General features: G+C 34.4%; 8 protein-coding genes across 8 annotated transcripts; 5 read left to right on the top strand and 3 right to left on the bottom strand.

The window, feature by feature from the left end:
* Positions 1 to 932: 932 nt before the first annotated feature.
* On the bottom strand, positions 933 to 1,408 carry LOC139767986 (histone H2B-like). The gene has a single exon (XM_071697767.1). It carries the CDS (start codon positions 1,350 to 1,352, stop codon positions 981 to 983), a length of 372 nt encoding a protein of 123 aa, XP_071553868.1. The 5' UTR covers positions 1,353 to 1,408; the 3' UTR covers positions 933 to 980.
* Positions 1,409 to 1,601: 193 nt separating this feature from the next.
* Positions 1,602 to 2,064, top strand: LOC139767977 (histone H2A). The gene has a single exon (XM_071697755.1). The coding sequence runs from the start codon at positions 1,649 to 1,651 to the stop codon at positions 2,021 to 2,023; it is 375 nt and encodes a 124-aa protein (XP_071553856.1). The 5' UTR covers positions 1,602 to 1,648; the 3' UTR covers positions 2,024 to 2,064.
* A 2,274-nt stretch (positions 2,065 to 4,338) lies between these two features.
* LOC139767970 (histone H2B-like) lies at positions 4,339 to 4,821 on the top strand. The gene has a single exon (XM_071697742.1). It carries the CDS (start codon positions 4,399 to 4,401, stop codon positions 4,768 to 4,770), a length of 372 nt encoding a protein of 123 aa, XP_071553843.1. The 5' UTR covers positions 4,339 to 4,398; the 3' UTR covers positions 4,771 to 4,821.
* Positions 4,822 to 6,593: 1,772 nt separating this feature from the next.
* LOC139767960 (histone H4) lies at positions 6,594 to 7,007 on the bottom strand. The gene has a single exon (XM_071697730.1). It carries the CDS (start codon positions 6,957 to 6,959, stop codon positions 6,648 to 6,650), a length of 312 nt encoding a protein of 103 aa, XP_071553831.1. The 5' UTR covers positions 6,960 to 7,007; the 3' UTR covers positions 6,594 to 6,647.
* A 219-nt stretch (positions 7,008 to 7,226) lies between these two features.
* Positions 7,227 to 7,725, top strand: LOC139767953 (histone H3). Its single transcript, XM_071697721.1, has one exon. It carries the CDS (start codon positions 7,278 to 7,280, stop codon positions 7,686 to 7,688), a length of 411 nt encoding a protein of 136 aa, XP_071553822.1. The 5' UTR covers positions 7,227 to 7,277; the 3' UTR covers positions 7,689 to 7,725.
* Positions 7,726 to 9,616: 1,891 nt separating this feature from the next.
* On the top strand, positions 9,617 to 10,762 carry LOC139769048 (histone H2A-like). The gene has a single exon (XM_071699810.1). The coding sequence runs from the start codon at positions 10,316 to 10,318 to the stop codon at positions 10,688 to 10,690; it is 375 nt and encodes a 124-aa protein (XP_071555911.1). The 5' UTR covers positions 9,617 to 10,315; the 3' UTR covers positions 10,691 to 10,762.
* Positions 10,763 to 11,451: 689 nt separating this feature from the next.
* LOC139769059 (uncharacterized) lies at positions 11,452 to 12,613 on the top strand. Its single transcript, XM_071699819.1, has 3 exons — positions 11,452 to 11,645; positions 11,827 to 12,036; positions 12,135 to 12,613. The coding sequence occupies exons 1-3, from the start codon at positions 11,557 to 11,559 to the stop codon at positions 12,505 to 12,507; spliced, it is 672 nt and encodes a 223-aa protein (XP_071555920.1). The 5' UTR covers positions 11,452 to 11,556; the 3' UTR covers positions 12,508 to 12,613.
* Positions 12,614 to 12,794: 181 nt separating this feature from the next.
* Positions 12,795 to 21,072, bottom strand: Nup154 (nuclear pore complex protein Nup154). The gene is made up of 27 exons (XM_071699801.1): positions 20,932 to 21,072; positions 19,912 to 20,071; positions 19,661 to 19,798; positions 19,355 to 19,451; positions 19,107 to 19,270; positions 18,889 to 19,022; positions 18,542 to 18,807; positions 18,198 to 18,448; positions 17,846 to 18,099; positions 17,589 to 17,762; positions 16,968 to 17,073; positions 16,664 to 16,872; positions 16,414 to 16,511; positions 16,109 to 16,301; positions 15,935 to 16,029; positions 15,782 to 15,878; positions 15,603 to 15,680; positions 15,329 to 15,525; positions 15,094 to 15,241; positions 14,797 to 15,032; positions 14,577 to 14,724; positions 14,252 to 14,350; positions 14,056 to 14,176; positions 13,868 to 13,978; positions 13,658 to 13,778; positions 13,458 to 13,580; positions 12,795 to 13,223 (listed from the first exon to the last, which is right to left on the bottom strand). The coding sequence occupies exons 2-27, from the start codon at positions 20,045 to 20,047 to the stop codon at positions 13,088 to 13,090; spliced, it is 3,930 nt and encodes a 1,309-aa protein (XP_071555902.1). The 5' UTR covers positions 20,048 to 20,071; positions 20,932 to 21,072; the 3' UTR covers positions 12,795 to 13,087.
* Between the last annotated feature and the right edge of the window lie 105 nt (positions 21,073 to 21,177).

Raw genomic sequence — 21,177 nt, 5'->3', positions numbered from 1 at the left:
GCAAAAGAAAAATGCAGCGGATGCATCAGGGCCCCCAATATTAAGGGGCTCCGAAATTTCGTTAAAACACAACTATAACTATTTCTCATTGTTTTTAAATTAATATTTCTTCAAATTAGTTTGTATTGAAATTAATTTTGCTTTCAGTTGCTTTTCATTAGCTTTACGAATATATATTTTACACTATTTGCAATTGTGGCATTCGCCGAGAGAAGTTTTAGTAAATTTAAAAATAATAAAATCGTACTTAACTTACGATGTTCAATATTGCAAAACAGATTAAATACGATATTATCAATTAAAAATGAAATGGAAAGATTGTAATTTTAATTCTTTAATTAATAGTCAATAGTCAAGTTGGGTCGAAAAAAGTTTTCAGTTTATTATAAAATTCTATTTGTGTAGTTCTATTTTTGTGATTTATAAATTTCTATTTGTTCTATTTATATTTTATGTAATTCTATTTGTTCTGTTTTAGAATTTTCTAAAACTAAATTCTAAATGATTTCGTAGATATATTGTATTTCAAGTCGGATTTAAAAAACGATTTAACATTTCGTGCAGATACTGCAGATTAATTTTTTCGCAAACATTGATGGATTAATTTTTAATCGTTAGACAACCACGTTTCTATCAAACAAGCGAAATTTGGGTTTCGATAATTATGTGTTGTCATTGGCAAGAACGGGCAAAGATGTCATTTTGTTGAAATATAATTATTTAAACTAGAACGTTTCGTAATCAGTCTTCTACAATTAGCATGAGAGAGTATTAAAGAAAATAAAATGTTCCATACATATTAAAAATTCAAAAACTATTAAACCGAAGCAGATGATTCAACACAACTACTACATTAGGCAAAATATTTTATGGTGTCACACAGAATGTTATAGGTTTATAAGTGCGAAACTCAAGCGTGTCCATGTTCGAAATTCTTGTTGGCCCTGAAAAGGGCCGGTCATATCGTAGCCAATTCCAATTTACTTGGAACTGGTGTACTTCGTCACTGCCTTGGTGCCTTCGCTGACTGCGTGTTTCGCCAATTCGCCCGGCAACAGGAGCCTCACGGCCGTTTGTATCTCCCGGGAGGTGATCGTCGAGCGCTTGTTGTAATGCGCCAATCTCGATGCTTCAGCCGCGATTCTTTCGAATACATCGTTCACAAAGCTGTTCATGATGCTCATGGCTTTGCTGGAAATTCCCGTGTCCGGGTGTACTTGTTTCAACACCTTGTAGATGTAGATAGCATAGCTCTCCTTCCTCTTCTTTCGCTTCTTCTTATCGGTCTTGCTAATACTTTTTTGGGCCTTACCGGCCTTCTTCACGGCTTTGCCGCTCGCTTTGGGAGGCATTTTCGTTCAGTCGGAAGGCTAATAAGGCTATTTGCGGGTGAAACCACGATACAACGTCCACGGTGTGCGCAAGTAGAAAAACGCTGTCCGTTCGGCGCAATGGTATATATACCAGCCGCCAGCTGGCTACGGCGCGCCAATCAGAAGGACGGAAAGCAACCGCGCGTTCCTATTGGTGGAGGGGGCGCCGTCGTCGCAGAGTATAAAAGTGCAGCGTTCCCGTCCGAAACGTCACAATCCTCCTGCTTCTCACGAACGAAGGATCTCCGTTAATTCGTATTCGCTAATTGAGCAACATGTCTGGACGCGGAAAGGGTGGCAAAGTCAAGGGAAAGGCGAAGTCTCGTTCCAACAGGGCGGGACTGCAGTTCCCCGTGGGCCGTATTCACAGACTGCTGAGGAAGGGAAATTACGCCGAGCGCGTTGGCGCCGGTGCACCGGTCTACTTGGCCGCGGTAATGGAATATCTCGCCGCTGAAGTATTGGAGTTGGCCGGTAACGCCGCTCGTGACAACAAGAAGACTAGGATCATTCCCCGTCACCTGCAACTCGCCATCCGCAACGACGAGGAATTGAACAAGCTGTTGTCCGGCGTGACCATTGCCCAGGGTGGCGTCCTGCCGAACATCCAGGCCGTCCTGCTGCCCAAGAAGACGGAAAAGAAAGCATAAATCCGGCATCGATCACAAATGGCCCTTTTCAGGGCCACAAATTTTTTTTACGAAGGAATGGTCTTGTTTAGCTTTAATACCTGTTTTACTCCACTGAACGAACATTATTTTTCCTTTCATATAATTAACCCTTTAACTATGACTGTAGTCAATAGACCGAATAGACAACCAATCGAACATTTCGCGAAATATGGCCATTGGCCGTCGTCCAATAAGCGATTTTACGATTTTAAGATATGCTGCGATGCGGGGTCTGCGGAGATCACTTATGAATATATACCCGTAGTTAAAGAGTTATTACTGTTAACAGAATTGATAGGGCCAAACACATAACATGGCGTAGCGATATACGACGGTCGTAGTCCCCGACCTGACAGATCAGAATACGCCAAAGCTTGTGCGTTAGCGTTACCTACTTACGTCCACGACTACGACTGTCATATGTGCTTTGGCCCTTAGATTAATAATCCTCCGTATGAAACGATTTGAACGTTGCGACGTATTGACGTATACCGTTCGCTATTGTATTTTTAATGTCTATAATAGTTGTTACAATTTAAATATTAAAAAAATTAAATTGATCATGTCTCTCTCAATGAACTACCGCACGGACGAACGTATTTTTAGTTATGAGATTGATAGCTCTTTATTTTAAATTATTAATTTAAAAATTAACTCGTTTAATATCTTTAGAGAGACGTTCGTAGACAAAACAAATATAATTTCCTAATAATGCCAAAAGTCTGAGTTTGTTTTGTATGAACAGTTATTATTATTTATTTCCTCTAGAATTCTATCTGGCGATTTCGCTCGCTTTGTAATTTTTTCTTTGCTGACATAATAAATATTTAAAAAAAATAAGAAATATACAAGATATAGTGCATATCTATACCTTAAAGTGCTTAGAGGTAAAAAGTCATATCTCCATTACTAGAAATTACTAGAAATTTGGAGAAAGCAGGATATATTTGTATCTACCTTAGAAGTAAAGAATCGTATCTCTATTATTAAAAATTTACAGAAAATAGGATTTAAAGTTTATTATTTAAACATTGTATCTTAAGAACTATAATAATAATAATAACCCTTAGCCCGTATACCTGGGTCGTTTTCGTCCGGGCGAAAATCAAATGTAGTTGTAACTTTTGAAAACGGGTAGAGAGACTTTAATACAAATTATGTGAAAAAATTAAATTGTTTATAATTTTATGATTGATACTTCAAATTGAAGGTTTGAATTACCTCCATGAATTTTTTCAGATTTTTTGTAACACTTTAACACTAAAAAAAAACGTCAGGACGAAAACGACACAGGTTGGCGGCGTAAAGGTGCCAAAAAAACGTATGCGGGCTAAGGGTTAATAATAATAGACATAAGACCCATTATACAATTTAAACTCCTGATGTATTGGCAAAATATTAACTCCAATTTTGACAAAAACTAGAGATACGATTCTTTACGTCTAAGGTACACATGTATTAACAAATTTTCAATTGCTCGTGTCTTATCTTGTTTATTTATATATTTATCCAATAAATATCTGTGTGAAAACGATTTAACATCGGGCAAGGTACATGTGAAATCGTCTCGATTTTCAACACAATGTATCACGAAATGGCGTTGGAAGAGAAGTGTCCTTTTCCCATTGTTCGAGCGTCAAATATCACACAAAGAAACGTGGTTTTTCTGTGCCACTAACACAATTTTTGTGTTATAAATCCACTTTCAATATTTATTTAGAATCATATAGCACGTATTCTGGAGAATAAAATTATTCTCTCGACTAATATATTAGCAAAAATACATAAGCAAGATTATATCTACATAAATGCTTCACAAAATACAATTTCTTTAATTTATATCTCGAATTTTATCGTGAGATCGTATAAATCGTTTTAATATAATTACGTTGCAAATATAAAATTTTCTAGCATGCATGTTTAAATGCGTTAAATTTAATTGTTTAATGGAAAGATACGTTTGGCCGACACAAGTCGACTCTCCACAACCCAGTTTAAAGGAATAACCCAATGCAATTTTGATATTTTTGCGCCTTATTATGTTCATATGAATTTTATTGAATCATTTAACTTATTTTATTGTGTTGCAAAATTATCCACATATACGTTTGGTTCATGCATTCTGTATTCTGTAACTTGCATCAGGCTATTCCGACAACGTGAGGCAGCTGTTACTGCGCCGCACCAATGACGTCGGGCTCGGGCCTAGCTGCGACGTGATTGGTCGTTGCGTGGCTCGCCCGTTTCGTATATATATGAGGTGTTCCCGGGCAAACGATCAATCGACGCTCAGACTTCGTTAGTACTACTACTCGTACGCTGAAAGTTATCGTTGATACCAAACCGATTTCATCATGCCACCGAAAGCCAGTGGGAAAGCGGTGAAGAAGGCGGGCAAGGCTCAGAAGAACATCAGCAAGACCGATAAGAAGAAGCGAAAGAAGAGGAAGGAGAGCTATGCTATCTACATCTACAAGGTGTTGAAACAAGTACACCCTGATACTGGAATTTCCAGCAAAGCCATGAGCATCATGAACAGTTTCGTGAACGATGTGTTCGAGAGAATTGCCGCCGAGGCGTCAAGATTGGCGCATTACAACAAGCGATCGACGATCACGTCTCGTGAGATACAGACCGCCGTGAGGCTTCTTTTACCCGGAGAATTGGCCAAGCACGCTGTCAGTGAGGGAACGAAAGCAGTGACCAAGTACACTAGTTCCAAGTAAATTGGAATTGACTACGACGACCGATAAACGGCCCTTTTCAGGGCCAACAAATGTCTATAACATGGAAATTTCTTGTTTCATTTTACAATATCCACGTCCCTAACTTGACATTTTTAGTAATAACAGATAAAACTCTTTTTAAATTAAACTATTATGTGCGATAAACAATAAAGAAACTTAAGTAATATAATTGTGATAAAGTGATTTGTGATAACGATAAATACACATATTTATCTGCGTAGTTCATTTATCGTTATATAAATGTTTTAGAACGCTTGATATTTCAACTGAAATTGTATCCAGATTCAAACTGGCTGGGGTGATGATTTTCGCGATAAATTCTTTGTAGTAATTTAAAGGGTCCTTATTAGCATCATTATATAAATTGATTAAATTGTTTTAATCATGTGAATTACTATTCCAACGAGATTGTTGATTGTTCAAAACCGGCAAATACTTAATCGCGCGCAGTTTGCGGTGTGTGGAGATGTATATTAATTCACGAAAAGAAATAGGCTATAAAAATTCAGTTCTGCCGAATAAGCATTTCTCTACGGTAGTATTCACATATCAGTCACATTTTATTAATTGCAATTATTAAGCTTTAAATGCTTTAAAATATTGTTTTAGGTGTATAGTGTCTAACTTTTATTATTCTACTTACATTAGTACTAATAAATAGCATTTGGCTTCTTAAATTTTCAGTTGTTAATACGAATAAGATTTCAGTTGCGAATAGTTTGACAATGTTCTAATATCTCAGACTCATGTGATGGTGATGACCTTTAACAGAGCTATTTGACCTCTCAAATAAATCAACATTCAATCATAGTTAATATAGTTATAATACTCATAATTCTAACTGTTAATAGCCAGAACGCATCCGTTATATTAGTTATTTTCTAATTACTTTTATAAGAATGCTAACTAAAATAATGGATTTTCAAATCTTTTGATGAAGAATCATACTTTATCATCATTTATTAGATATACATTCATGATAATTTATTCGCTTATACAGATCAGCCTAATGTTCATAGACTAAGTATATATGTATACGGACACGGAGATTGAGATTAGATTAAAATTTGACCAATTAGATCAAAGTTCACTAAACTCAAGATTAGTTTACTTTATATTCTGATCAAATCAGAATAAAGGCTTTAATTAAATTATACTTGAGCCATATATATTCACCACTTTAGAATATAAGACGAGAAAATATAACGAGGTGTTTTCTTAAAATTTATTCTGTTCTCTTTAGGAAATAATAGAATTCAATAGGCAAATTGTGTTACGTACAAATGTTTTAAATAGTTTAAGTAGAGTTAAATCTTCTAAAAAAGAAACATTTGCTTAATATTACGTACGTATATTTGAGAATTTTGTATTTACTGTTTGAAATTAAATTTTGACATTCAATTGTATACAACTATACATTTGCTTATCTCTTTTATTATTTTCGACACGAAAAACGATAGAAGTTTTAATGTTTTATATTCATGAATGTTACATACTGAGAGTGCCCCGTGAATATAGAAATTACAAAGAAATCGTACGCAAAAGCATATAAAAAGATGGTAAAGATGAAATACGTAACGAGAAAGTAAATGCATTTGTATTTATATTTTATTTTGAATAAGTTTCCTTCTTTTACATTACGCGGTTTTTATCTTTTAAAGTCACAAAAAGACGAATACGCAAGATTGTAATATTAGATACGAAAACAAGGTGCTTGAACGTACAAAATTATTTTTAAAAAATCTAAAAATTGCTTTAAATGCTGTAACGAGAGAAATTCAATGTTCGAAATATTTGTGGCCCTGAAAAGGGCCGATTGTATACGCAGTAAAAACTGTCTCGTCCTCTGTCTACATTTAACCGCCGAAGCCGTAGAGAGTTCTTCCTTGGCGCTTCAGGGCGTAGACAACGTCCATGGCAGTTACGGTCTTCCTTTTCGCATGCTCGGTGTAGGTAACCGCGTCACGGATAACATTTTCAAGAAAGACCTTCAGCACACCACGTGTCTCCTCGTAAATTAGTCCAGAGATACGCTTGACTCCGCCACGGCGCGCCAAACGACGGATGGCCGGCTTGGTGATACCCTGGATGTTATCGCGAAGTACTTTACGATGTCGCTTCGCTCCTCCTTTTCCCAATCCCTTTCCTCCTTTACCGCGACCGGTCATGATGACTTAAGTTTTCAATCGCTTTGGTACGTGCGCTCTGCGAGAAGAGTCAAACGATTTTGGTGCCTGAATCCAGAAAATTGCCGGTTTTATCACCTGGCCGCAGACGCGCTCCCCACCCTGACGGCGTCCGCCAATAGGAACGCTCCCCCTCCACTCCCAGCGCGCCCCACTCTTGAAGCACGGACCAATCACGCGCGACGCAGTTGGTCCGTTGCTGCATATATAGAGACGACTTTTCGGCAAAACGCTCAATCTGACAAGGAGCTTCGCTCGTTCGCTGTTAGACACATTGACGCATATCGATTGACCGTTGCGATGGCACGTACCAAGCAGACTGCTCGCAAATCGACCGGAGGAAAGGCGCCCCGGAAACAATTGGCCACTAAAGCTGCGAGGAAGAGTGCCCCGGCCACCGGTGGTGTGAAAAAACCTCACCGTTACAGGCCCGGCACCGTGGCCCTCCGTGAAATCCGTCGTTACCAGAAAAGTACGGAATTATTGATCCGTAAATTGCCATTCCAGCGACTCGTTCGTGAGATCGCTCAGGATTTCAAGACTGACCTCCGTTTCCAAAGTTCTGCTGTGATGGCTCTCCAGGAGGCTAGCGAGGCGTACCTCGTGGGTCTTTTCGAAGACACGAACTTGTGCGCTATTCACGCTAAGCGAGTCACCATCATGCCGAAAGATATTCAACTGGCACGTCGTATTCGTGGCGAGCGAGCTTAGACGCAACAGTTTTATATAAAACAATCGGCCCTTTTCAGGGCCAACAATTCTTTCAACAAGGATAATCTCACGTTTGCGTACACTTAACTTCTATTTATAATTACAGCTAAGTTTACTTCATTCCTCTTTCTAATATTACTAGTAAATCTTAAAATCTATTAGTAAAATTATTAATATAGTTACAATATCTGAAATATGTCCAAAATTTCAATTTGTACTTGAAGTTTGAAATATTTATTTCATATATTTATAATTATAACGAGTTTAATGTAAAATTAATTAAACGTATAATTTAAAAGAAAAGACATTTCTTAATTCAAAATATTTAAATTAATTATAACTTATAATCTACGATAAACAACACTTGAATTATTAACGAGTATAAAAATGTTGCTAATACAATTTGCAAACCTAGTAAAATTCATGCGGTATAGCATGTCATACATTTTAGATATATGAACGTAAAATTTTAAAATCGAAAATACTTCATATTTTATGTAGTACAATATATGTATATTTTATTCAATTGCTCTGAGTTGTAATTTTAATTTAGGTAAATAGTTTATAGTTACATCTGCGTTAGACGTTTTATCGATATATCTTTCGGGAGAGGAGGGCGTGTGAAAATATATAACTTAAATAGATTTTTACCAAAGAAAAGATTAAGATTCATCAAAATAGATAAATATTCAAGAAGTCTCTTAATTAAAAGTGAATTTGAAGATTTTAGCCATTATTGAACTTACATTAATCATACTATTAATATAAATATTGCTTAAAGAAAAAAAGCTTTTATTTTTAAAATTTTATGTACTGAAAAGTAAAGATATGCAAATATCTACGAAGAATTTCACGTGAAGTTTATACTATATGTAAGTGACTTTTCATAAATAAATTTCTCTAACAATAAATTTTAAATATAGACGATGAATTGTCGATGATATTTATAATCTTCTTTTTATTTTTCCAAATTTTATGAATTTATCATAAAGTAGAAATTTTCTGCTCAACTTACATTTCTCGCTCAAGACTCGTTTTTCCTAAAATTCTAAATTAAGTCTATCATATGTGAAAAACGGAGATACTGGAAAAATTAGAGATATAAATAAGTATAAAGAAATTAGATGTAAATAACTACGTCTACATTTTTTAAATAATAAATTTATGATTTTAATAGTAATTTTAAGTATCTCTCTAAAGTTTTTACCTCGAATTTCTGCATGTTTTAAAACTCATCTTATATTCTTTGTATTTGTTTATGTTATATCGACATTTGAATATGAAATAGCATCTATAAGTTTCCTAAATTGAATTAGTTTGCGCTAACCGATTGTACAATAATTTATTAGCCAAGCTCAAGTTACAGGAAGTACTGAGAAGCATAAGAAAACTCTGATAATTATTTCTAGCAATAGAAAAAATTGCTGGAAATTAATGTATCAAATAAATAACTATTATGAAAAGGTATTATATCAAATATTCCAGAACTGTGTATCAAAATGTACATTTGAATTAAATTTAGCATTGTAATTGTGTTTAGTTAAAATTTGTTTCTTAACCCCCCCCCCCCTCCCCTTCCTCCGTTTGTATACGTTTTTTCTGTATCCTCGGAGTGTATACGTGGCTCTGTCACGTTTGACGCTATTTTTCTCTACTTTAAAGTATTTAAAAAAATCTGAAAAAATTCACAAAACGTCTGTCTATATTGTAGTTGACGATTTTATAGTCATTTTGATAAACATCGTTTATTTAATAATTTTTGGCAGTCTTGCAAATTTGTAAGTTACAAACAGATAACACGGCTCGGACGCCGTAGACTCACGTATACAGACAGTTAATACAATTATGGAAACATTGGAAACTTTGAAATATAATCACGTACTTATCGTGATATAATAAAACAAATGTTATAAGTAATTTTAATTTTTATTAATTCAACACTACTAGAGTGCGGTCTGATAAATTCCAAGTACTATAAACATAGCGTTATTTTTATAACTACTCTGTGTTATATATTGTAATAAAAGAAAGTTTTATAACAACTTTGTTAATTTTATTATAGTATAATTTAAGTCTAAGTATCAAATTCAATTTAAAATATTCTAAAAACTTCATATTTTTACGATTCAAGCTCTTAAATTAGCTGGGGGTAAACTTTTACTAATCGTATTTATATTTTCTTAATATAGCACCAAGTTAAAGCTATTATTACAAAATTAAAATGACGTTTTGTATTATTTTAATCCAAAAAGTGCCATAATGTACATTCTATTTGACGTGACACATTTCGACTAATTTCAACATTAGGTTATTAATCTAAAAATCATCTTTAATCCATAATTTATATTTTATTTATTTACATTTTGTCTCAAATAATGAAAAAAGAAAATGAGAAACGTTGAAAGTGGTTTCAGCAGTGGTATATTCAAAGAAACGTATGATCAACCGTCGTAGCAGCTGATAGAAGTATGCAGCCAATGGCAGCGTCGCTCGCACGCCATTGGTCGACGTTATTGACACGCGTCGCATATAAATAAGAGCCACTGGCACAGTCGAAGGCAAATCGCGTTCTGCTGTCGCACTGTTCGTGTCGATACGTCTCACGCTCAAATCTCAAATAAGTCAAGATGTCTGGACGTGGCAAGGGAGGCAAGATTAAGGGCAAGGCGAAGAGCCGCTCCAACCGAGCTGGACTACAGTTCCCCGTGGGTCGTATCCATCGATTGCTGAGAAAGGGAAATTACGCCGAACGCGTTGGCGCCGGTGCCCCGGTGTACTTGGCCGCCGTGATGGAGTACCTTGCCGCCGAAGTGTTGGAGTTGGCTGGCAACGCGGCCCGCGATAACAAGAAGACCAGGATCATTCCCCGTCACCTGCAGCTCGCCATCCGCAATGACGAAGAATTGAACAAGCTGCTCTCGGGCGTCACCATCGCCCAAGGTGGAGTGTTGCCTAACATTCAAGCGGTGCTGTTGCCGAAAAAGACGGAGAAGAAGGCGTAATCGTAAACCGATTGCGATCGAGACAACAACCTTTGGTTCGCAGCTACTGGAAATAACAAATGGCCCTTTTCAGGGCCCCAAACATTCATACAATGGCACAATCTTGTCTGCTTGATGTACGATTTGTTCCTTATTTTTATTCTTTAAGTATACAGTAGTTGACGAAAGGCATCAATCGACACTGAAACATGAAAGAACACTTGAAAGTCAATAGATGTTTGAGACAATCCAGTTTCCAAATTCTAAAGTGATAGTTTGCAAGTCATGATAGAATTTATAAACCATTAAAACATTTGTTAACCTAAAAAGAAAGTGATAGAGATATTGAGGAGAATAGGGACAAGGGGATGACTAGATGAGAAGATGGCAAGAAGGCAGAGCGGAAGAAAGACAAAGTAGAGCAAAGGAGAAGAAGTAAGATGGGCAATAATAAAATGCGATAAAAATTTTTATATAGTATAACGATAATGATAGGCTCTAGTTCTGTGAAAAATAATAGCAAGTTTTTCTATTGTTGCACTAGTTCAAGAACTGTACATAGAGAGTGCAATAGTGCATTCCCGTTTCACGCACGATGTGCATAATGCATCATTTTATCCTTGTTGTTCACCGAATGTTAAAACATGGATAAATGCATTATGCGTTAAACGGAATGCACCTATATTAAAGCGTGAATTGGCGTGAAAGTCTCGTATTTTCTCCCGCTTAAATGTATATTATGTACGTACACTTTTCGAACTAGTGCAACCTACTGGTCCTGGTGCAGTGTAGTAGACTAGTAGCCAGTGCAGCAATAAGAAGCAATCAGGCCCGTACTTTTTCAATTGTGTTCATTTTTCTTATCGAGTGAAATTATTTCATTGACAATGGTAATTTATTGCTTCGTTGAAGGTTGCAAATCATCCAGATATAAAAAGGCAAACGAGGATAACAAGATTTTCTTAACATTTTTGGGGTAAATTATTACTTTATCTTAGTCTAACCTAAAATTTGTCACATTTTAAAAGAGTATTTTGTATTTGAAAAAGTAAATGTTAAAATTACTTGTATCAGACATATAAAATGTTTTTTTAAATTTTTATGTTATAATATAACATATATTTTAATGCATTAATTTGATTGGTATTACTGAATAGATTTCCAAAGAACCCGAATCTTCGAAAGAAGTGGGAAGAAGCCCTTATTAATTCCGGTCATACTCAAAAACATGTGGCAAGGATTTCGAAATATAGTTATATATGCAGCCTACATTTTACAAAAAGCTGCATCGAGACCATTGGTTTTTCATGTGGTCGGTTGAAACCGAACTCTGTGCCAACAATATTTCCAAATGTACCGATAGGAAGGTACTAATGCCAGTATCTCATATATGATTAGTTGGAATCTTTTGTAAGTTCCTTTATTTCATTATATATTTGTATATTTTTAATGTAATTTTTTTTAGTACGGCTGATATAAACAATACTGAATCATCTAGTACACCATCCGTGAAATTAGAAAGTAGTCAATGTAAAGAGGAAATTTATGAAACTCCTTCAAAAAAGCGAATCTGTTATGCAGGTGATATAAAATTAGGAGAAATAGAAAATATGTCACCAAACACGTTAATCAAATCAATGCAAGTATTGAAGAAGTCATGCGACAAGAAAAACAAAATGATCCATCGATTGAGAGTACATCAATATCGCCTAAAAAAGAAAATTAACAGCTTACAGGCCTTAGTGTGCAAACTTCGTACAAAGATCTCCTTTCTCAGATTTCATCAGACATTGTACAGGACCTGTATTCCATACACACATCGACAGTTGTCAGTTTAAAAAGTGTCGTATGGTTAAAGGATAGGGTATAATGTGACAAAATAGATACTTGTAAGATGTTGCTTGTGTAGGTACATATATGTGATATTAAATGTATGGAAACGGAGGTTATTTTGTTGTAACTACTACTACTATTTACATTTTAATATAAAACTTGCATTCTTAAAATTTACAATTTTATTTCATCAGTTTTGATCAACCTATTTGTACAAGACGCATTTGGTATCTTTTATATAAAACATTAAATGACAAATTTGGAGAAGTAATTTCAAACACATATATATATATATATTCGACATTTTTATATTATTAGTACATAGTATTGTTAGAATTTACAAATTTGTAAAAGATTGGGCAGTAATAGTCTGCCTGGAAGAAATTGTATATTTCTTGATTCATATTCATAAAAGTTGAGCAATTAATTTATTTAACAGTAGTATCATAAATAGCATTGCTTTTTGTGTCAGGAAAAAATATCAAATAACAGAAGTCACAAAGTTTACATCTTTCTTTTCATGATAATGTATGTGTATATGTGTATATATAATATATGTATATACTTTTCCTCAGCAAAGTTGTTTTACATACGATTCAATATACTTTGGATTGACCGCAAATTTGTTATTTCTCTCTCAAGCTCTCCACCATTAGGTTTACTAAAGAGAGTTGTTAAACACTTGGAAATAACATCCTGACACTTTGTTATTATTTTTCTCCTACAATAAAGAAAGTTTTAAATTAGTATCAAGTTTAACATTGCGATTTTAATAGCAAAAGAAATTTTCATTTATTGCAATTTTGATTTTAAAAAATTCATTTATTTTCATTTAAATTATGTTTTGCTTTCTTTTTCTTTAAAATAAAATATTCTACTTTAATTTGTAAAAATCTGAGTTTTATTTTGTTTCTACCCTTTACGATAGATATTATAATTTGTAGCTAATACTCACCTGACAAAACTATTCGTTATGGTCATTTTTTTAAGGAAATGATTAACCAAGTTCGCTGTTGATTCAATTAGATGGAATTCATTGCCTTCATTTAACCAAATACGGGTATTTTTGCCAATCATTCTGAAGACAGATAGTTCGTGTACGAGGTGAACATTTTGCAATACCAAAACACAGAAATTTGTATTTGATATACTTACTTATCATAAATGTCTAAAAGATCTTCCATTGCTACTCCCAATTCCAAGAAAGAAGTAATAATACTAGTATTAGATACCTTATATTTACATGCCTTCATTTCCAATTGTTTTACTAGAAAATCTAAAATATAAAAATGAAAGAATTTATGAAAGAAATATCATAAAACTTGATTATCGATGTAAAATCAAATACGTATGAAATTTAATTACCAATTGGGAAACAATGCGGTGATCCAGTATATTCTTGACCAAGTAATTTAATTTTACACATTAAGATGGTCATTTTATCTTCATTCGATGGTTCTGTTGCATTTTCTAATTCTATAATCATTAAGAATTCATTAGAAAGTTCAGAAAATTATTGTTACAATGTTATAAATATGTAAAATATTGTATACCATTATCAATTATGTTAGTCCAAATTCCTTTAATTAACATGTCATCTTGATGACCCGAGCAATGAATTATAGCCAATTTGCATTCCCAAAGTTGTAAGGGTTCTGCATATTCTTCATATAACTGTAATTAATGTTGTATATAAGAATCTCAAGGAGAATAAAATTTAGATAAAATTTATCTATTAAAATTACAAACCTGTGTAATATCGAGTAATGAGGAATTTAATCTCAATTTTGCATCTGTAACTATCATAGAATCGAACAGGTTTTGCTGATTGCTGATAATCTCAAGTATCTGTTAAATATTTGAGAAAACAAACGATTATTAATTAACATAATAACCTAAATTTATTGAAATATTAAGACATACATGATGGCGCATTTAACTTCACAACCTAGACCTCCTTTTCAAGATATTTTTTAACTGCATATATAAAAGAAATATAATCTAGATTATCAAGTCAGATGTTCCACCTTGTAAATTATTGGATTCATGATTATCGATAGCTTGAAATATGTACCTGTTGCTGCATTCTAGCTACTTCTAATTTATCTTCTAATTCGCGTAAGAAAATTCCAAGATAAGGAGCATATCCAGTTTGATCGCTTCGCATACATACAACAGCACGTGCTAGATATTCGACTCTCTTTGAGAGTGATGTTTCCGATCTGTAAGAAATAAATATAAATTTTTATATCTTTGCAAAAGAATCATATATTACAAGCAATATGTGTGCATACCCGACTTTGGTAGCTAAAGAATCCAAGATTTTTGCTGCAGCAGCGTGATTCTTATTTCTTTCGTAGAATTGCCAAAGTAATTCAGGCGCATTGACACGATTGAGGTAGGTTTCTAGCGAAGGTGCAGCAAAGGCAACCAATTCACCATGAAGTCCTCTATCAATCATCCAAGTATAAATAGAAGAATGAAGAGTCTCGCATGGTGCGTGCAGTGCATCGTCTATGATCTCGTGTAACTAAAAAAAAAAATATTAGCGAACACATTTCAAACAATTAAAAAAATCTTACATTACATACAATTTCTTTCGCCGGCATTACTACAGCACTTGACGCAGTTTGTAAAGGTGGTCCTGGCTTGCTCGGTATAGTTGGCGTTAAAGGATTAGAGATGCTCTGGTGATACAAGTGATCTAGCATCGTGGTAAATTCCTTATAAATCTCTAAACTGTAAATAACATGAAAATGCATTAAATTATTATTGTATGTAATATAATTGTAGGTATTCATAAGGATATATACTGTTGTTATATACCGTTTCATAAAAGCCAGATTTCCTTCTTGATCCTCTATAGGTTCATTGTTCTTATAATAATGCGAAGCTGCGTTATTGGGATCTATCCTTTCCGCACAACAGATACATAATTCAAGTACACCCGTGTAGAATTGACATGTGACAAACTGTTGGCACACTGCATTCAAATTCAACCTGGGTGCTACCTCTTTACAAAGCTGTGTACATATTTAATAAATAAGTAAGATTAAACAAGCATTGTGCCATGTGTTGCGCAAATAATAATATGACATACCGTTAAAGCAGATTGCAGATAACATTCCTTTTCCTCAGGATTTGTGCATCCTTTTGCTTTTAGAAGAATTTCATTTGCCTAAATTTATGAAGATAGTCATATTTATATATAATTCTTATAATATACAAATGTTGATAACTATAATTCTGAAAAAAAAAAAGATAATATATTCATGTTACCTTCGAGCAAACAGCATCTTCGGTTCTATATAAATTGGGACAGACTTCTCTTAATTTCGCACTTACGGAATCCACTGATGCATTATCTCCAAGATAACTGCAAGATATTAACTGTTAATTACTAGAGTATTTTTATGAAATTCATTAACTTACCTATCAATCAAATGAACGATGAGTAGGGAAGATATTTCGTGGCCTATTAAAATCAAATCTCTGAAGGTAGCTGTAGAAAATTGAGTAATTTGATCCTGAAATATATCACCATAGATTTTAATTTGAAATAAAATCTTTCTCCAGAAAGTTTAACTAAAATTAAATAGTAACTACCTTTGATAGACAATTGACGATGTTATTTAGTTGATTCTCGCATAATATTTTCCACAAACCCAAAACCTCACATGCATGAGTGATGAAAACTTTCAAAGCATCCAATGAGTTTCTTTCTTCCACAATTGGTTCTTGAAAATGACTTTGAATGGTCGTTTCAAAACCATTTGTTATACCTCTACTTGTGCTTTGCCTGTATATGTATTTAGTTTTAGTCTTAATTGGCTTACTAATTAGCTTATTATAATCTAATCAAATTATCACGCATTATTATATCAGAAAATCATGTTTTAGAAAATACGTACTGTTTTGTGATATGCGTATTTTTGTTCAAGAAAGATCTTAATGCTTGCAAATGACTTAAGATCCAAGCTATTTGTGTTGCTGGTACTGTACTGGATATCTGAAAAAGATAAATAACATTTATAATTTACAAGCATAAAAGTTCCAAAAATAAAAGTAATAATACACAGTGTCTCAAAGTAGTTCAGACAATTGAGGAAATATTTGTTGCAAAATTACGTACAATAATGAACTTTCTCTAATATCACTTACCACGTTTTTGTTACTTATCGTTTCTTGTTTTATACATCTTACATTCCATATAGGACGAAGTATTCTTCCTACATACAAATATAATCCACTATGTTTAGCAGAGAAATGTTGCAAACCAATGTCTGTGCTAAGTCCCATTTGCGTGGGTGTTCGGAAGGCTTGAGTTCTAGAATCGAAGCTTGGCACTCTGGGCGTAGACGTGCGTAAATCTGCGATGATAAAATTTATTTTTAATATAAATCGAATTGTTTATCGAATATTATACGGACATTTAAATTCTATAATGTACGGAACAATAATATACCTGGAGTTATAGTAGGAAAACCAGAATGCATATCAATTGGAGAATATATTCCTGCTATTCTTTGACCACCAAATAAGAAGAATGCACGAGTTGCCCATTCCGCCACCTAATAATCATAAAAAATGCTAATATAATATAGAACATAATATAAATATCTTATACAATGAGAGCTTTCCAGCAAGCGATACAAGTCGACACAAACATCGTTCTATCTTTCTTTTTTGGCAATGAGTAACAAAGATAAAACGATACTTGTGTCGACTTGTGTCGCTTGTTGGAAAGCTGCCAATATAAATAAAATTTTATAATATGTTGTTACACCCGCGCCTGAGACGGAGGTTCGAGCCAAATCGAACTGTTATCGAAAGAAGTTACAAAGCATTCTTTTGACAACGAGCTATTGTTTGTAAATGGATGCTCTGGAGATTCGAAGCTGAGCGGTCGAGTCGTTTGGCCCGCTACGTTATAAGAGATTTGTAAAAGCGTTGCTAATAAATGTATTAATTCCGAGAAGCAGTGAGTTTTCATTTCTCCGTGTGAATGAGAGTGTGCGAACGAGAGTGGTTGCGAATACAGAAACGCGAGTTAGTCGGGCAACAATATATAAAAATATATCATTACCTGAGCATTTTGAGAACTCTCAAGCGTCGCCAAGATTAGGCACGTAGCACAAGCTTGTTCTAGGGATTGTGTTTGAAAATATGCGCGTACTACTTCAGTATCAGGCCCACGTTGTTCTAAGAGAAGTTGTTTCAATATATCTACAGGACGAACTTGCATTAAAATTATCGCCCCCTGTAACAAAATAAATAGAATAATAATAAACAATGTATGCGTATGTCTGATATAAATACGATAAAAATGTACCTATTATATACCTGTGCTGTTAAAAATATAAATTTCCTTGGTGGTTCCATATGTTGGCGCACTAATAGAGGAGGCTCACCCTGAGCACTGCTTTGCTTTTCTATGTGTATAGCCGAATCTCTTATGATCTCCTCCATAGCCCAAACTGGGCTATCAAGAGGCAAAATACTCTGAGTTTCCGCCAAGTAATTTGTGAATGGATAAGCATCGTTGCTTAAACACCATGCGGTTTCCGTGTCACCGCCGCAAACAAGAAAGAGGGTCCCTAGAAAATATTCCAATACAATGAGTCACATCAAATGTGTGTGTGTGTGTGTGTGTGTGTGTGTGTTAGTCACATTATGTTATAAAAAAATAATTTACCTTTTCGATAATATGCCATTTGCACTTTTCGTGGTCTCATTACTGGAGCATTTGCAGCATAGCCTGGTGGCAGCCTGACATGTATCAATTGTAAACCTTGTGGTCTGCTCGAGGGATTTGTAATTGAGGTGCAGCTGAAGTAGAAACGTGTTCCCGTTGCAGCAACAACGACCAAATTCAAATGTACCGATTCGGATTCCATTATGGCTGATATGCTTACAAGAGGTCGAAAATTGTTGCTATCCAGAGTTCTGAGAGAAAGAAGTTGTATTGATTCTCGATTCATGCAAATATTATATATAATATTAGATATTATATTAAACTATTAACAAAAGATCACTTACTTAACAACATGGACAGCAATCTGTACCAGGGAAGCTTGAGATAATGAAGTAATTTTAGATGCGCCACCATTATCAATATCCCAAACCGTGATTGTACCTCTATCACCCAAAGTGTACAAAATATTACGTGAATCGTCCACAGATATCTGTATTATAGCTTCTTCCTCTGACAGTGCTATAGTGACAAATGACGGTACCAGGAATGACAATGGACCTTCTGAATGATTAACTTTTTTACATCGTTTGCCAAACCAGCTGCTCTCTGCCTATATGCGAAAAAAATCATTAGTGAAAGAATTAAGAACACTAAAATAGATCTCGGTTTTAAGTTCTTAAAGATTTTCAACCTGATAATATATTTCAAATAGCGATCCATTTCTACCACCGAGAAATATCCTGCCGCTATTGGTGTTAGCAATTGTAGTGATTCCTATTCCATCAGTAGTAACAGTAAAGATCGGTTCTGGGACTAACTGCATTTCTGTGGATATACAAAGAACAATGATTAAATTTAAAGGATGATTATTAACAAACACAAATAAACAGAATTGTTATAAATTATTACCTCCTCCATCATCAGGTATCGTAACACCAAGAATAGTTATTTCTACCGTTGTTGTAAGAATTAACAAGTATTTCACATAACTCTGGAAGATTCCTGCCTTAGGCTTTACTAAACCTACGCTTATAATAGTTTCATTCAAACCATCAAAGTAAGCGACATCAGACCTATACAAGAGCAAAATTTAAGCATTTTAGTTCTGCGTATATAAATTTATATTTATCAATAAAATTTAAAACATTAGTACTTACTCATTTTCATATGACCATAGATAAATATCGCTGTCAATTGTAAGCCACGCTTTTGAAATTTCCGTAAAAAGGCCCATCATGCAATGGCATTGCATATCTATATTTTTAATAAGGTTTTAATATATTTGATTAATATTAAAAAACTGATCCGTAATCAGTCTCGACTCTCGTCCCATGTTTCAGTTATAAAAGGTTGATTAAAAAGTTGACGATTGTAAGTAAAAGGAGTAAATATGTAATCTATTTTGGGGACAATAAATTGATATATATTTGCTTTCACTATTTTAAAAGATGTAGAAAGGATACGGCCAAAGTGTTCCATCACTTCAGAAGGCAAAGGAATTTTGCTATGTATCTTTATTTGATTAATATTTGTTAAAGCTACTGACACACCATTTAAATTAGGATAGTCATGATCATCGAGACCACTAACGGTTGGCCCACCTATAGAAGAAATATATTAATCATAGCTAGTTTATTTTCAAATTAGCATTAATATTAATTAATTTTTACAGTTATATTTCCGGATTTCTTTATCTAGTCAATGTATAACTTACCTTGCACATTGTATCGCATGAGATTAATTAAGGATGGAAAGTTACTGTCTGCAATAATATGTTTATCTACCATTTTCCCAGCCATCTCTAATGAGTCTAACTGCATTTTTAATGGCTCTATTTCTGTAAGCGCCATATTCCTTATTTTCTAAAAGTATTACTGAAAAAAGGTGATATGTATAAACATGTAAGTTATCGCAAATCAGTTTAAGTGACAGTATCATATAGAATTATAGATTATAGGGCTGTGTTCGAGGATCATGCTCTTAGCGCTATGAGCGTGTTCTGTCCTTGTTCAACTTCCGTAAGTCTTCTTCTTCTCTCCATTAATGGCACTTGGGCAAATCTGTCTAAATACTGTCAGGACGAACCAACAGTCGCAAAAGTCAATTGGCACAAAAGTCGTTAAAAGATGCTAACAAAGAAATTAATTCTCGTTAATTCCTCAAAAATTGTTTTTAGGACAAAACACATCAGAACACGTTCATAGTCTCGACGAGACTTACTTTCCATAATTAACAAAGATAGAATGATGCTCTAGAGTCTAGTGCTAAGAGCGTACGATTCTCAAAGGCAGCCCAGTAGTGCGATTCTGTAACTCGTTATGCAGTATTGTTATCGTTATATTGTAAATTCCGCTTTTTTATCATATAGTATACCTGACAACGACAACATAACGATAACGATATTGCATAATGAGTTACAGAATCGCGCCCCTGAGCTTGAAAGTTTGAAAGAGAGAAGCTGTTCTTTATCCCTTTGGAATTATCTCTCGTATCAAATAGCACAAGACAAACGCTACCTTTAATGCATAAAAAACAAAATAATTTAAAAATTACAAAAATAAGGCAACGCATTATGTGACAAGTGATACTATTTTAGAGGGGAGATACCTTATAGGTTAGATCTGGAAAACGTGCACTTTTCATCGAAATAATAACGCGATGTTTTTAAGAGCGTAGAATAATGTACATACGATGAATTGACATAATCACGGCACATACTCGATAATGTACTTACATAAGCTTGCTATAATTATTTCGATGTAAGTAGAAAACATCAAATGTAACTCCAACCTCGTTTGCGCCAGACCGGCATATTCGAATTAACTCACCGTCAACTGCCGTCAACGCACGTCAACGGCAAAGCGGGCAAAGAGGTTTCGGAGTACTGTACCACACTGTACTCGTGGTACTCTCGTGTGCATGCGAGAACGTCACGATCCAATCGCATAATCGCTTTGACGAACCCGCGCTCATTAGAACG

The sequence above is a fragment of the Temnothorax nylanderi genome, unplaced genomic scaffold, assembly GCF_030848795.1.
Source record: "Temnothorax nylanderi isolate EJ_2023f unplaced genomic scaffold, tnyl_v1.0 TNYL_tig0002_pilon, whole genome shotgun sequence".
Taxonomy (NCBI): domain Eukaryota; kingdom Metazoa; phylum Arthropoda; class Insecta; order Hymenoptera; family Formicidae; genus Temnothorax; species Temnothorax nylanderi.
Note: the sequence above shows the minus strand (reverse complement) of the source record. Positions and strands in the feature narration are given on the sequence as shown.

What these genes read in the sequence shown, in the direction of transcription:
- LOC139767986 (XM_071697767.1), bottom strand. Translation starts at nt 1,352, where the DNA reads ATGCCTCCCAAAGCGAGCGGCAAAGCCGTGAAGAAGGCCGGTAAGGCC.
- LOC139767977 (XM_071697755.1), top strand. Translation starts at nt 1,649, where the DNA reads ATGTCTGGACGCGGAAAGGGTGGCAAAGTCAAGGGAAAGGCGAAGTCT.
- LOC139767970 (XM_071697742.1), top strand. Translation starts at nt 4,399, where the DNA reads ATGCCACCGAAAGCCAGTGGGAAAGCGGTGAAGAAGGCGGGCAAGGCT.
- LOC139767960 (XM_071697730.1), bottom strand. Translation starts at nt 6,959, where the DNA reads ATGACCGGTCGCGGTAAAGGAGGAAAGGGATTGGGAAAAGGAGGAGCG.
- LOC139767953 (XM_071697721.1), top strand. Translation starts at nt 7,278, where the DNA reads ATGGCACGTACCAAGCAGACTGCTCGCAAATCGACCGGAGGAAAGGCG.
- LOC139769048 (XM_071699810.1), top strand. Translation starts at nt 10,316, where the DNA reads ATGTCTGGACGTGGCAAGGGAGGCAAGATTAAGGGCAAGGCGAAGAGC.
- LOC139769059 (XM_071699819.1), top strand. Translation starts at nt 11,557, where the DNA reads ATGGTAATTTATTGCTTCGTTGAAGGTTGCAAATCATCCAGATATAAA. An exon ending in ATTTTCTTAACATTTTTGGG is followed by an intron (nt 11,646 to 11,826) that starts GTAAATTATTAC and finishes ATTACTGAATAG; the next exon opens with ATTTCCAAAGAACCCGAATC. An exon ending in CCAAATGTACCGATAGGAAG is followed by an intron (nt 12,037 to 12,134) that starts GTACTAATGCCA and finishes AATTTTTTTTAG; the next exon opens with TACGGCTGATATAAACAATA.
- Nup154 (XM_071699801.1), bottom strand. Translation starts at nt 20,047, where the DNA reads ATGGCGCTTACAGAAATAGAGCCATTAAAAATGCAGTTAGACTCATTA. An exon ending in AATCTGGCTTTTATGAAACG is followed by an intron (nt 15,242 to 15,328) that starts GTATATAACAAC and finishes TGTTATTTACAG; the next exon opens with TTTAGAGATTTATAAGGAAT. An exon ending in TCTTTAGCTACCAAAGTCGG is followed by an intron (nt 14,725 to 14,796) that starts GTATGCACACAT and finishes TATTTCTTACAG; the next exon opens with ATCGGAAACATCACTCTCAA.